General features: G+C 42.1%; 1 protein-coding gene across 2 annotated transcripts in view; it reads right to left on the bottom strand.

The window, feature by feature from the left end:
- The window catches only part of ASTN2 (astrotactin 2), a 661,500-nt gene that overhangs the window by 338,866 nt on the left and 306,844 nt on the right, over positions 1 to 15,790 (bottom strand). For both annotated transcript variants that reach the window (XM_083721626.1, XM_083721627.1), the window contains exon 6: positions 272 to 418. In XM_083721626.1, coding sequence (XP_083577752.1) covers positions 272 to 418 — 147 coding nt within the window. The remainder of the gene's footprint in view (positions 1 to 271; positions 419 to 15,790) is intronic.

Here is a 15,790-nt window from a genome sequence, read left to right as displayed (position 1 = left end):
ATAGATAACATATTCCTAATCAAATATGTACATTGCACACACTTAAATTTAAGCAGCAATAACAAGTTGAGAAAAAGTCCCTTTATGAAAAACTGCACACTCTGGTTTTCTGCCACCCTAACAATCAGAGACAAGATGCTGCGCTAGATCAATTTAAAATAAAGATCCCAAACCCCTCTGCCCCAGATGGCCTATGACATCTTTAGGAAGCTTGGGGTGTGTGAGAAGGGCTCTGCAATTATCATCATAGCAGTGAGGCCAGTGCTCTTACCATCAGCAATGAAGTGCTCAGGAACGTGGAGTGTCACCTTGACAGTCAGTGGGCAGGACAGCTGAGTACCACACACCATGGCCAGGATGCAGGAGCTCACGGCAATTAAGGTAAGTGCTGTCTTGTTCACAGGGCTCTTCAGGGAACCTGGGAAGTAAAAGGAAAACTCAGTTACAATGTGAAGAGAAAGATCAGAGCCCATTCTCATCTCAATCACCATACTGAGGCATGATAAAGAAAGTTTCAGATTTGAGCCTTCAAACTACCTCTGACCAGAATTTTCATCACCAAGGTAGTAATGGCATTTTCAGTACCTTCTTGGGTAGCACCCCAACAATGGAGAGCATAAATAATTGAGTAATAGGCACAAAAAGCATTTTTGTGGTTGGGACGGCTGGAATCCCAATACATTTTAGGCTAGAATAAGGTCTCCATCTTAGGATATTTAGTTCAAGAGAAACTCCTGTTCAAAAGCATGGTTATACATGTTCCTGTAAAAGAAGCCACACAGCCATGCTTTTTGAAGAGACGTTTCTATTGAACTATTCCCCCCACCCACCAGGGAAGGGCTTTAGCTTGAAACACGTTGGGATTCCCATCTCCCCACTCGCCCACCTGCCTATAAAGCACTCCGTGGTCCCTTGCTAAAAAAGGAACAGTGTGTGTTTGTGGAAAACCAGACTATGCTTCTCCTTGCCATCTCTCTGGGGTTCACCTACATTTACCTGCTACAGGTACCGTAACTGACATTTGCAGAAGGAACATCAAATCTGGTGCTGTGAAATTAGTCACTAAAGAAACTCCTTTGTTCGCCCTTCTTTGTGGATCTCATTTACAGAACACTTAAATCCCCCCTCCCTTATTCCCAAACACATTGGAGCAGGGGAAATGTTATTAAACTTTAATTGATAAAGGAAGATAACTAAATAAAAGACACAAAACTATTTTCCATTTACATTTTACATAAGAAGCTGTTGTCTTCTGAGAAACATCAATAGTTATATAATTTTTTTTCTAAAGAAAATTAATACACTTTTTACATAAAAGAATAAAAAAAATCAAGTATTCTCCAATGTAAAATCATTTATAGGGATATCAGCTGGAATTGCAGAGCACATAAAAGCTGGAACTTGGTATGAGCTACAATGGTACAGAAACAGCAAAATCCGTTTTGTTAGTCACAGAAAGCCCTTTCATCGCTCAAGGTCATTCTTGCAAAGGGCCTCTCACAGCAAGTGTGGGCTAAAATAATTTCTGACAGCATGAAGACAGGCTCTTTGCAACCCAAATCTGATGCTAGACCAACCCCAGCACTGGAGAGCCATGAGGGTCAGACAGTGCTTCTGTGCCCTCTATCTGTGGACCAACTGTCTTAACATCCCACATGCCAAAAAGCTGACACCTAAGAAATTATTCAGAGCCAGCAGAACCTTTTGAGTCTATGCAGAGCCAAGATACGCAGCAGCTCCAAGGAATATTGTGCTGCAGTTGGGCCTCCATCAAGACCAAAACTAGTTCTCCCGCAGAGCTTGTTAATAAAGCCAGTTTAATGAGGGAAAGTGCAAGTTACAGTGCTAGCAGAAGAAAAATTGGCAACCCTACTGCACAACACAAAGACCGTGAAAATAATTGAATGAAAGCCCGTTGCCCTTTCTGCCTTCAAGTTAAGAAGGCCAAAATGTTCTCTTTGCAAAAGAAAAAGAAACGGGGAGGGGGCTGTGGAAACAAGGAAAATGCCAACACCACATGAACATCGAATCCTCCTTTCCTGTAATAATTGGGTCAATTCTGCTATAATAACACAGTTTGAGCAAGAGCAGAGAACAGGCCACACAGATTTGAAAGTTAAGGAGAAATACATGCACCAAAACTAAATAAATATTTGTTCCAGGAAGGGAAGGATTTCAAAATCAGAACTGAATTGGCAGGCAAACCTTGCACACTGATTATTATTCTCTGAAAGCCTGGACAGCTCCCTACAGGCAGACTAAATAGAATTGTAGGCTCACTCATACTTCTGCTTGCCCCATGCCTAGAAAGCATGGGTCTGAGAGCTTTTTCAGCTTGACCCTTAATTTCTAGGCTTGAGCAGTTTTTCCAATGCCCTGCTCCTTTCCTAAGAAAAACCCACTCTTTAGCTCTAAATTGGAACAAATAGCAATCCATGGAAAACCCGATTGCCATTTGCTCCGACTGAGAGCCAAAGTGCAGTTTTTCCCGGAGGAAAAGCAGCAGGACATGGGGAAGTGTGGATGAGTGCTGAGAGTTCACGCACTCAGTGAAGAACTGTCCCAGCACAAAAAAGGTCCAAGATGCACTGGTTGCTTTTAAGATAGGCAAGTGCTCACATTACATAATTCTGCTGTTCCACACTAAAATATGTGTTGCATTCTACAAAGTATCTATCACAAACATCAAAGCCTTGATCTCAGCTTGATCCCAGAAGGTAAGCGGGGAAACCTCAGTAAGTGATCAAAACAATCTCACTTTTGAGATTCTTAAAAAGTATTTTTAAACCATTTTAACTAAGCCTAAACTGGTTACGATAATGACATTTTAATGACTACCTGCTCCCATATGAGCCCACTTGGCTATGGTGGTTCATTTACCAGAAGCAATGTATTTAGTATTAACTCTGGAAGTGTATACTTCCTTCTGACCAAGCTAAGCCACCTAGAACAAAATATACATCAGTATAACACACCCACCCAATATCGCAGAATCACAGAACTGCAGAATTATAGAAATGGAAGGTACTCCAAGGGTCATCTAGTCCACTCCCTAGAAATGTGACCATAAAACCTTCTCCCCACCCCCAATTCAATTTAACAGCATCAAACATGGAAGTGGGGAGGAAAAGGCTCAATACGTTTTCCTGGACACTCGTTTTGCACCACTATCTTAGCTAGCAACTTGAACTACTGTTGCTTGTTTTCGTTAACACGTAGGAATTGCTTAAATTGCTTTGGAATTGTAATCAAATCTTTTTTTAAAAAATAATATTTATTGATTTTAAAGTTTACAAAAGAAAAAGGACAAGAACAGAAAAAAGACCAAAAGAAGATAACAAAAGAGAGGGGGGGAAAGATACAATATATAAACAATACACAACACAACTTTAACACATTAAACTAAACAAAGCAAAACAACAACAATTTAAAAACATACATCATATCATTTCATTATCTTTCATTACCTTGTTTCATCGACCTCCTCTCACCTCCCTTTTTGTATTCCACTTCTGTTAATTGTTTCAGCAAATCCTTTCCCTCTTTCTCTATTTTTTTGTCATATAAATGTCTTAACATATTTTTAACCTTATTTTCCATTAATGCTAAAGTACTTATTTATGCTTAACTCCTTATAACATTTCTACTAAGGCCATAAAATTCCATTCCAATGTTTTTCTAACACTCATTAATTTTACAGTATATATATATATATATATATATATATATATATATATATATACGAAAGCAAATATATATATATATATATATATGCTTTCGTAGATTTAAACTTTAAACTTTTCCAATTTTCTTCCACCATCTCCTCTCCCTGGTCTCGGATTCTGCCAGTCAGTTCTGTCAATTCCATATAGTCCATCAACCTGGAGATCTTCTGTCCGAGGCTCTTAACTCTTTTCCAAGTCCCTTCTGTAGGTCTTCTTCGTATTCTTTGATGCTGAAGAGTAGATCTCGGGGAGACTCCAACCTGACAATGCTTTTATTACTTCTTGACAGTTCAACCAACTCTCCATAGTTGAAACTAAGGTCCATATAGTATTTCAAAACATATTTCAAAGTTCCTCCAAATCCAAAGGCCCCCACAACTCCAATCACCTCCTGACCCAAATCCATGTCCCAATATTCAGTAAATCCCTGCATAAAGGGATCTATCCAACTTTCCTTCTCCAGTCCAAGCAGGGCTCCGATCCTCAAAATCTGGCTTTTCCTAAATTCAATCATAAAAGGCCTCGACTTATAGTCCTCAATTTGCCACTGTAAGGCTGGGGCTCCCACTTGTATTACTTTGTGTTCAACAACAGCAACTTTCTCCTCCGTCTTCTCCCCAATCTGTCCTGTCGAAGTAGATTCCTGTGTCAAATCCTGAATAATTTCTGTATTGGTGTTCACTTTTTGTCCCAAGTTCTCAAGTTTAGTAGTCATAACATCCGTCTTCTTGTGGAGCTGTTCCAGTGAATAGCTTATCTTACAAAATGCAGTCACTAAAGCTTCTTCTGTCGGCATTCTTAAATGGTCCAAGGTCAATCTCTAATTCTCACAGTTCTTATCTTGCAGCTGTAGAATCCCCAGCTCCACACTTGTAAGGGTTTCAAAAGCTCCCTCTAGAGGGAAACCGTCTCCATTTGTATCAATCCTTCCAAGCACAATTCAAGCAATAAAGTTAGTTTCAATTTTCAGTTACTTTTCCTCCTTTTTAAACGCAGAAGGGGACATTGGAGACAATATATTTCTCTTATTTAACTAGCTGTCAACATACATCCTGTTCACAGTCAATGAACTCTCCCAAAACGTCAATCTTACTGACAGCCCATTTCCAGGTTCAGAGCAGTGGTAATTAATTTTTAACTCTCTCCTGCAGGCTCGCTAGGTCCAAAATCTCCTCCCTCTTCTCCTGCTTCCAAGGGGGGGGTTAATGATTTAGAACGATGGAAATTTAATCCTTTACAAAAGGCTTTCCAAGGCTTTAGTTTGCAGTGTCTTTGCTTCAATCTATTTACAAAAGAGGAAGGCGGACTTCCTGTTTGAAACCTTCCCGTTCCGGTGCCGAATTAAGATATTTAGAGATCCAATTTTCCGTTCTACTCACGGGTAGTTGTTTAAAGTCCAATTGTCCACAGGAAAAAGTCAGCGCAGCAGCAATGCGGCTTCACTCCATGAAAAAAGCATTTGATTCGAAGCACCGCGCCGCTCACCCCACGTCGTTCCGGATCCCCGAAAGCGGGTTTCCCTGTGAGTAGGGGAGGCGCAAAAGGTGCCAGCCGAATCCCATGTCCACAGGCTTCTCCCGCCTGTGGTTTTTAGTGGGTCTCTGCCTTTGCCGTGGCGGCCAGACCCTGGTTTCCAAGGAGCAGGTTCCTCCCGATCAGAGGAATTCCGCCATTGCTGGAGGCGCTAACCCGGAAGTCCCCTGTAATCAAATTTTTTACTTGAAAACTGATGCTACTACCTCTTGATTTTCAGGTCTCTGCCTTCAAACTGTTACTAGAGTTTCCGTACAACACAATATCTAGTTGTCAAACATTATTCGGTTGATTATTGAAATATGATTTAATACCACTTTCATAGTATTCTGAAAATGTTTTGGCAACGCCTGGATTAAGCATGTAGATTACAGGTGTGCCTTCAAAAATTTTAACTTGGTTACACTTGGTTCGCTGTGTTTAAAGTTAATGTCATCACATGGGGGGGGAGGGCTAAAGCTGGGACCTTTTGTATGTACTCTACCATAGAACTGAGTCCCTTGAATTGTTACTTGCAATAGGTAAATGGCTACTATTCCCCACCCCCACCCCATGATGTCAGCCTTAGAAAATCCTACTGCTATTTTACATCATTTTGATGGATATATTTTATGTATTGTAATTTTATTGTGTATTTATTTTTGTTTTGCTGTGTATTCATGCTGTTCGCTGCTTTGGGGACTAAAAAGCAGTACATAAATAAACCATACCATACAGCTAGTATTAGCCAATTATTTGGAGGCTCTTTTTTAAAAAAATGAGACTTAATTGTTTTCAATTCTGTAACTTTCTCTGCACCTGGAGAGCATACACAATGTGCACATTGCATTTAAATACACACCAAGAGATAAATGACTTAACACGAGACCTTTAAAAAACAGATGAATTTAAACTTTATGACCCAGCACTAACTAAACAGACTGCAACAGAATCCTTGGATTTCAGGGCTTATTTTACGAACATGAAAGTAACACCTATTCATCCCTTGCCCCAGAAGCTTAAAGCTGTCAAGAAGCAGGTTTAGTCAAGAAATGAGAACATTAATTGATTCATTGATGGCTGGAGTAGTGAACAGTGCTCTGCTTCTACAGGAGTCACACACACACAAACACACGTCTGGGCTCTACGAGAGAAACATCTAGACCAGAGGTCGACAACCTAAGGCCCATGGGCTAGTTCCAGCCCATGAGCTTCCTGGAACCGGCCCATGGCCGTTCCGTGGATCGGCGTGGGGATTCCGTGCTCTTTCTTTTCGTGGTGCCTTTTTCTCGCTGCAGGGACTGACGTCTAGGGCAGAAGAGCACCAGAAATAGTGTGTGCGCATGCATGTGCTGTTTCTGGCACACTTTTGGAGTGGAGGAGCACCCGTGTGCATGTGCACACGCTATTTCCAGCACTCTTCCGACCCGGAAGCACCTTGCAAGCCCAGCAGAGTTTAAATTCAGGGACAAGTTTTTTGTCTTGTGGGACAGGCTTTATACCTTTATGGTATGTTTCTGCAAAGACTCAATAGCTGAAATGTAGCTGAATGCTGAGCAGCAGAAGCTTCTCTCAAGAAGAAGAGTGTGCCCAGTGCAGTAATCCTTGAGGAAGAGGGCAAGAAAAGGCCCTGAAGCAAGAAACCCTTGTTTAAGAGAACAAAAGAGCAAGAATATTTTTTTTTAAGGGGGAGGGGGAGAGGTATGCAAGCGTTTGTTGTCGTTTTTTTTTTTTTAACAGGAATGGCATCCAACCATCATTGCCATTTTCAATCCAATCAGCTGCCACTTAATTAGTCTGGAAGGAAAGCTGGATTCTGAAACAAAGGCTCCCTGCGGTGCCCTGTAACCCTGGGCATGTAAGCAGTGTCTGCCAGTGTCACATGCCTCCTGACCTCTCTTTCATGACATTTTCCATTGGCACCAATTAGATGTGCTCTGGACTCACTGGGGGCAGACAGGCTGCTAAAGAAAACGTCCCATGAAGTGGCAAATTCCTCTGAAGATTCTGAAACCTTTCAAAAGAATGACAGCAGCCAGAAGTTGGGGGGTCAGCAAAGGGGAATAATAAGCACCCCAACATGGCTTACCTTACAAGTTTTTTCTTCTCCTCTTATTGCATTGGAGGGTTAACTGGGTCTGCATTCACACAGCCATATATTCCATTTTCTCAGCAATATCCTGTTAATTTCTGCTTTATAGCTGAGCTTTCACGTGGTATAAAAGCCTCTACCAGAAATATAGCAGAATATGGTCTCATTTCTGTGTTATTTGCAAACAGATTTTTTCTCTCCTGAGTGCTAAACTTGTGTTATATTTCTGGAAGCAGATTTTACGTCACGTACAAATATAATGCAGAATTTAATACTTAGGGAAACACTGGGAAACAGGCACATTGCTAGATTTGATGGAGACATGCACAACTCTGTATGGATTTATGACTATCTTTAATAGCTCAACCTCCTCATAACAATATAGTCCTAAATCAACTTTATAAATACACAGTTGGGAAATCAGCCAACCAAGACATAATGAACTTTAATTACCCAATTTTTAATCAGCACAAATTTTGTTAACTGGAGCCAGATGTGGATGCCAAAATGCCTAGCAATCAGGTCTCTCTTTCCCACTCCATGGCAGCACTTTATATTTCATTGAAAATTCCCACCTCAAGATAATTACAGGAATACGGAAAAGAGCTGGGGAGGGGGGGTGAATGGGTCATCCATGCTGCTTTGAACCTGCACCAATCTCATTAAGATGAAAGGAAGTCACTTGCGAGAAGCTCTGGTACACAGCAGCCGCAAACTCACAGCAGCCCTATGTGTGTGGGAGGAAAGGGGAGGAAACTGTAGATCACCAACACCTCAAGGAAGCAACCAAGCATGGCAAAATCACCCATGTACATGCCCAGTTTCCTTTCGCAGACTTAAGGGAGGGGTGAGAATTGCCCACCAAACACCCAAGAAGGCCACACTTGTCAAGGGAGTTCACTGTGTAGTAACTATCCAGAGTTATGTTCAGGCAGAGACTCATTAAGGCAATTCACACTACCAAGTACCCTGCAACTCAAAAACTAATTACAGATTAAGGTAAGGGTAAAGGACCCTTGAACAGTTAAATCCAGTCAAAGGTGACCATGGGGTGTGGCACTCATCTTGCTTCAGGCCAAGGGAGCTGACGTTTGTCCACAGACAGCTTTCCAGGTCATGTGGCCAGCATGACTAAACCACTTCTGGAGCAACAGGACACCGTGACGGAAACCAGAGCGCACATGGAAACAGCGTTTACCTTCCTGCCACAGTGGTACCTCTTTATCTACTTGCACTGGTGTGCTTTCGAACTGCTAGGTTGGCAGGAGCTAGGACAGAGCAACGGGAGCTCACCACCATCCAGCGGATTTAAACCGCTAACCTTCTGATTGACAACCCCAAGGGACTCAGTGAGGCATTGCATGGAAGGGGCGGGTGGGAGACAGGTTTCCTGTTAAATCTCTGCAGTCTAAATTGCTTGTTCTCAAGGCTGCTTTTGAAATCCTTCTGCTTACCTAGTGATGGGTGAATCTACCATTGTTTTGCTTCTCTCAGTTTCTCATTTCCACATGAGTTTATGATTTTAAAAAAACAAACCAGCAGCATTTTAGTGTGCATTTCTTCTAATATATGCTCATTTTTGTTATGCAATTTTGCTTAACCAGACCATTTTTCCAAGGCAATTTCTTCAAATACAATCTATATTTTGTATGTTATTTGCACAAATGTCTTCATTTTCATATCCATCTATCATATATCTATCTATCTAATCTCCATGCATATATATGGATCATCAAGTTCAGAACCCTATTTTGCTGTTCTGGGTGCTCCCATCAGATGAAATTATCTAGGTGGCTACCAGATGGAGGGAATAATTTCCCATTTTATTATTTTATATGGTGAGCTGCCCAGCGAAAAGCATTATTGGAAAGCCTACATAAATTCCGTAAATAAATAGCTGAAGCACTCCATAAAGCCTGTCACATGCTAATCAAAGGGTGCAAGATAACCCCTGTTAAATAAAGCACAATAAAACAAGCAAACAAAAAGAAATTCCTTAATTTATGGATTATTAAATATGTCCCATTGTCAATCAGGTGAATTCTACATCAAAAGGAACACAGAATGCTACAGGAGCATGGAAAAGCCACCAGTTGTTTGCATTATTTTGCTTCCTGAAGCTCTCACTTGACAAAAAAATGGTTTCTAGTACTTATGGTTGAAAAGATGTGTTTTCAATTATGTGGATACTGCCTGGTGTAACCTGCAAAGTTGGAGGGAGGTGCAGTAGCATTTTCAGCATAGGGAGGAGAGATTTCAGCAGCCTGCAGAGTTTATTGCTTATTTCCATTTTTAATAACAAAGTAGAATTATGCAAACTAATATATCTTCTTGGTTTACACAAACTGCATTTAGATCTTTTTGCTCAAAATGTGGGGTGGAGTGTGGGTGGATCTTGACAGAATGTTGTTGGCACAGAGCAGGGGCAGCCAGAGGCATTTTGGAACCTGAAGTGAAATGCCCCACTGCTGCCCCCCACGACAGGGGAAGGGGAACACCACAGAACCATAGCTAGGGGGATCTAGCCAGGGTTTCTGTCCCGGGTGAAGCCTCCAGAGGGGCGCCATTGAGGCTCCCAAACTCTCAGCATGTCTGGGCTTCAGCCGAAGAGAAAGATGAAAAAGTGAACTGTTTATTTCATAACTGATCCCTGTGGAAGGAGAAACAGATGGAAATCTGCTGGGAGTTTTAAGGAAGATTTTTTGAAAAAGGAGCTAGAACATATTTTCTTTTCTGAAAAAGCCATACTTCTATTTATTTATAGACAGCATTTCAACCCCAAAAAAGTTCAGGAGGTAAACTTAAAAACGATTTAAAAGTATACCAAAAAGGACCAATATTGGAAAACCACATAAAATTGACAAAAATCTCTACTTATCTCCAAACTGCTAGAATAAATAAAAGTGTGTTCAACTTTGAAAGATCAGGAAAGTTGAAGTTGAGGCTTGAAGAGCTAGTCCACTGCCAATTTAGCACAACTGCCTTTAAAATCTCCCCCCCTCCACTTCTATACAAATATTTTTGCTTTATTCTCTCTTTTTCCTCTTTCTTGAAAAAAACCTATGATTAATTAACTATACACAAAGAATTGTGTTCAATGCTCGATGGATGAAATTCCACTCATAAGTTAACTGATTTTCTATCGTAATTAGTGTAACTATAAAACCTAAGGTATATTTCTGTTAATGCTCTGAAAACTAATTAGGCCACTTCTTATGCAATGATCTTGGCTTAAACAATAAAATTTACCAACCTTACTTTCATAAGTTGGCTACTTAGCCAAGAATAAACAAGTTATTCTTAGCTAAGTAAGAAGTTGGTAGGGTTGCCATACTGTATTTCAAAAAGTAAAAATCCAGACACAAACTTCCCTGAAAATGGAAGTTCTGGGAACTGTACTTTACACAGCCACAGCAAAAATGTCAAAGCCACTTCACAAAGGTCAGTGGATGAGGTGCATCAGCAGGGTGATTGTTCAATCTAAGCATTTTAAATTGTCATCTATTAAGGAGATCATTATGTCTCAACTGGTGCATTGCATTAAAACTATTTGACAGTTTTTCAACAATATTTGACTGGTGAGATGCCCAATCCTACTGAATTTTCATACACAAGAGAGGAGTCAATAGAGCTGAGCATATGACTGGTGTCATCAATCTCTCTCTTTACTAACATTAATGCATCCTGTCAGAGAGCAGTGCAAAACAATGGGCTATCATTGGGCTTCTTTTGGTTTTGTCCATAGATACACACCTCGGGAGTGGACTCTCACTTAAAAAGAGAAAGCCAGGTCTATCAGAATCAGTATTAACTGGAGAACACTTTCCACCTAGTCTACCACTCTTCCTTAACCAGTAGTCCAGCAATTGACATGCTGAGGAGGTACATAAATGTGGCTACCTGTAGAGTAAAGAGGATAATTTGACTGATGAAGGCAGAATCCACACACACCTCCCTCTCCAAAGCAATAATCTACCATGGGTGATAATTTGCAGCAGGATCAATGGAGACAGCGAAATCTTTGGCTTAAGCAGCAGGAACTGCCAACTCCCACAACCGAGCACTCTGCATGTTCTATTCAGCCTGAAGAGTCCTTGAAGCCTTTTGCTAATCTGTCTCTAATACTCAGTCTCAGTAGACTTTAGGAGTTTTAATGCCTGATTCATTGAAATAAATATGCTTTTCTGTAAAGACCATAATGCTTCAAATATTGATCTCTTGTGTGTGCATGCACGAGCACACACAGGGTACATTGGCAATCTTATGTGAACATTATTCCCCACTGTTTTAAGCCAGATACTGATGCATACAAAACCTATGAAGAGTCCTATGACAAATAACTGGCACATCTTTACCTTTTGCAAGCCAACAAATTCATCATATTATGGAGTCCCAATAGGGAAAGGAAGAAGAAAATGGTGCTGCAAATGGAATAAATGGAAATACAAAGCCAACAAGGAGTGAATGGGCCCTGGAGGCTGACTAGCTCATAGTTCATGCATTAACTGGGGGCATTTATGGCCAGAATGCAAATCACGGTGTACACAGCTGCCCAAGAGAAGGGGCAGGTTCTAAAGACATGTGGGCTGGTGATGTGGCTGAGAGGACGAGGGCTGGCCAAACTGTCAGTGGCACAAATAGAAGTGTGGAAATCCTGATCAACAAGTTTCTAGGAGAATTTCCCCATTCAAGAAGGGAACCAAAATAATGTCTCCTTACTTCCAGTTTAAGAGTTTGTCAAACTGCAGCAATTGATCAGTATCTCTCAAATACAAACAAACCATGTAATGTATACATCTTCAACAGGAATAGAAAATGGGTTGCCAAATTTGTGCAGATAATCCCAAAAGATGAACAGTCCTGACAGAGAGACATTAAACAAAGAAACAAAAATCCCACAGCCAACGAAAGTGTCCTTTCTTAGAAAAAGGTCCTGTTGAGGATACTATAAACATGGATCGGTTCTTTTTTTTCCTTTTCCTTTTGGAAATGAATAAATCCAATTAAAGCTGCCAATTATTCCTATTTTCTTAACCCAAGCTATTATTTCTGGGTTAGCGGAGTCTATAACCTGAAGCTTATGTAACCTGAAGTGTATGTAACCCGAGGTACCACTGTAAATTATTAATAAATCACGCAGCACCTGGTTGAAGACAATTCTTCTTGCACGCTCTCTAATGCCCGATGTTGTTGGTTTTTTTAAAAAATAGTGCCCGTCAATAACTAGGAACATGAGCACCTCTGGTAGTTACATTTACCCCACTGTCTGTCTCTCTAAGGTAAAGGTAAAGGTACCCCTGCCCGTACGGGCCAGTCTTGCCAGACTCTGGGGTTGTGCGCCCATCTCACTCAAGAGGCCAGGGGCCAGCGCTGTCCGAAGACACTTCCGGGTCACGTGGCCAGCGTGACATCGCTGCTCTGGCGAGCCAGAGCCGCACACGGAAACGCCGTTTACCTTCCCACTGGTAAGCGGTCCCTATTTATCTACTTGCACCCGGAGGTGCTTTCGAACTGCTAGGTTGGCAGGCGCTGGGACCGAGCAGCGGGAGCGCACCCCGCCGCAGGGATTCGAACCACCGACCTTTCGATCGGCAAGTCCTAAGCGCTGAGGCTTTAACCCACAGCGCCACCTGCGTCCGTCTCTCTACCCTGCCACAAATCATCTAAATGCCCACTCTGCAAAAAGGGGGGCAGTACAGGTGCTGTGGGCTTTTTGTTCCACATTGCATCCTTCAAACAATTTCTTTTCTGTCCATATTGTTTCCAGAGAAGAAGTGGATGTCAGGTAAACATAGCAAACATACAGCCTGCCTGTCCGCTTGCCCAGAATTGAGGGGCTCAGTTTTTACTTTCACTTCTAAACCACTTTATTTTATGGGAAAGCATTTGGACATCCCACTAAGCCGTGTACAATATAAAAACAATAAAAGGTAAAGGTAAAGGACCCCTGACAGTTAAGTCCAGTCACAGATGACTCTGGGATTGTGGTGCTCATCTCACTTTACAGGTCGAGGGAGCCAGCATTTGTCCACAGACAGTTTTTCCAGGTCATGTGGCCAGCATGACTAAGCCACTTCTGGTGCAATGGAACACTGAAACCAGAGCAGCGCACAGCAATGCCATTTACCTTCCCGCCAGAGCAGTACCTATTTATCTATATGCACTTTGATGTGCTTTCGAACTGCTAGGTTGGCAGGAGCTGGGACCGAGCAACAGGAGCTCACTCCATCACAGGGATTCAAACCGCTGACCTTCTGATGAGCAAGCCCAAGAGATTCAGTGGTTTACACTACAGTGCCACCTGCATCCCACATAAAAAGCAGTAAACAATATCATTAAAACAAAAATGCAACATAAAGGCAGCAGTATAAAAGCACCATTTTTAAAACAAAAGACAAAAAAGCCATACCTGGAAGCAGGAGCATAGGTGACTCTGCACTCAGACTTTTTCTGAGTTTTCCATCAGTTGTGAGAATTCACTGTGTATTTGATATGTATTTGCTGCCTATATAGCATTGAAGCTATATAAACCTTTTACCTATATAAACCTGTGCTTAAGAGACACCATACCATTTTTTATCACATATTAAAGCATTTATGGGGGGGGGGTCCTATTATTCAAAACACATTTCGCTCATTTTCATTCTTGTAAGTCCAATTAGTTCTCTCTTTATTCACATTGCTGATGGGCTTTCTGTGCCTCCCCCCTCCCCCCCCTCTCATTCCTCCAGAGTGGACAATTAAAATCAATGGAGTCAACTTTGCTTTCATTTCCCTGCTCTGGAATCAGATGAGAATCATTGTTACATTGAGGAAAACTGTTTATAGATATCTTTTAGATAGATTTTTGCATAGCACTGTTCTTCAGTACAAATCAGATTAAATCGTGGCTGATTCATTGCTGTCATATGCCTTAAACCAGAGTTGAATTCTGGGTCAGATCGAAGACAACATGAGCCTCAGTGCAAGAATAAAATAGATATGATGTGATAAAATAGTGATAAAATAATTGATCCTGTCAAGAAGCAGGGGGCCATTCTGTTGATCAGAGCTTATGGCTGAAGTCTTCTCAGGTTTACCTTGAAGTAATTTCCACTGAAGTCAGTGGGATTTCTGAATAAACCATGCACAGAACATAGTTGCCAGGTTTATGTAAGGACAAAGCTAACCATACTGTCATTTACACACCTCTAAGTTCTACTATAGGGGACGCAGGTGGCGCTGTGGGTTAAAGCCTCAGTGCCTAGGACTTGCCGATCGAAAGGTCGGCGGTTCGAATCCCTGCGGCAGGGTGCGCTCCCGTCGTTTGGTCCCAGCGCCTGCCAACCTAGCAGTTCGAAAGCACCTCCGGGTGCAAGTAGATAAATAGGGACCGCTTACCAGCGGGAAGGTAAACGGCGTTTCCGTGTGCGGCTCTGGCTCACCAGATGCAGCTTTGTCACACTGGCCACATGACCCGGAAGTGTCTCCGGACGGCGCTGGCCCCTGGCCTCTTAAGTGAGATGGGCGCACAACCCCAGAGTCTGGCAAGACTGGCCCGTACGGGCAGGGGTACCTTTACCTTTTTAAGTTCTACTATCAGGGACGCAGGTGGTGCTGTGGGTTAAACCACAGAGCCTAGGACTTGCCGATCAGAAGGTCGGCGGTTCAAATCCCCATGACGGGGTGAGCTTCCGTTGCTCGGTCCCAGCTCCTGCCAACCTAGCAGTTCGAAAGCATGTCAAAGTGCAAGTAGATAAATAGGTACCGCTCCGGTGGGAAGGTAAACGGCATTTCCGTGCGCTGCTCTGGTTCGCCAGAAGCGGCTTAGTCATGCTGGCTACATGACCTGGAAGCTGTACGCCAGCTCCCTTGTCCAATAAAGCGAGATGAGTGTCGCAACCCCAGAGTCGGTCATGACTGGACCTAATGGTCAGGGGTCCCTTTACCTTTACCTTTACTAGGTTCCACTTTGACCTCTTTTCACTGGGCTCCAGAGTAAACAGGGAACTTGCAAGCAACCAGACTAAGGGGGCAGAAACCAAAGCTGTACCCAGGGCCAGTCCAAGGTCAGAGTCTCAGCAAGTCAATTAAACATTGCAACCCTACTAATAAACCTGTGTGATGGGGACACCAGCATTCACTTTTCAATATTTCCAACCCTGCTTTATGCCAGTCTATTTACCAAATGCCCTCAAAGACTTACAATTTACCCTGCTTGTTAGACAAAGTAGCAATACCCTTGTAAGCCACCCCTCCTTTGCCTCCCCAGCAAACATGGTAGTATTTTATTTCCTGTGAAACAAGTGGCTCATTACCATGCAGCGGGCATGAGTGGAACGATTAGTAAAATTTGTTACCTTGCATGCTTGGAACAAAATTAAATTAAAAGTGTTGCTTTGCTGTCAAGATAAGGACCAAGCTACAGTGCAAATACTCAATTACTTTGGTAAGACTGTATCAGATGCAATAAAAAAAAAAA

The sequence above is a fragment of the Podarcis gaigeae genome, assembly GCF_964106915.1.
Source record: "Podarcis gaigeae genome assembly, chromosome: Z".
NCBI lineage: Eukaryota > Metazoa > Chordata > Lepidosauria > Squamata > Lacertidae > Podarcis > Podarcis gaigeae.
This window is presented reverse-complemented; position numbering and strand designations above follow the sequence as displayed.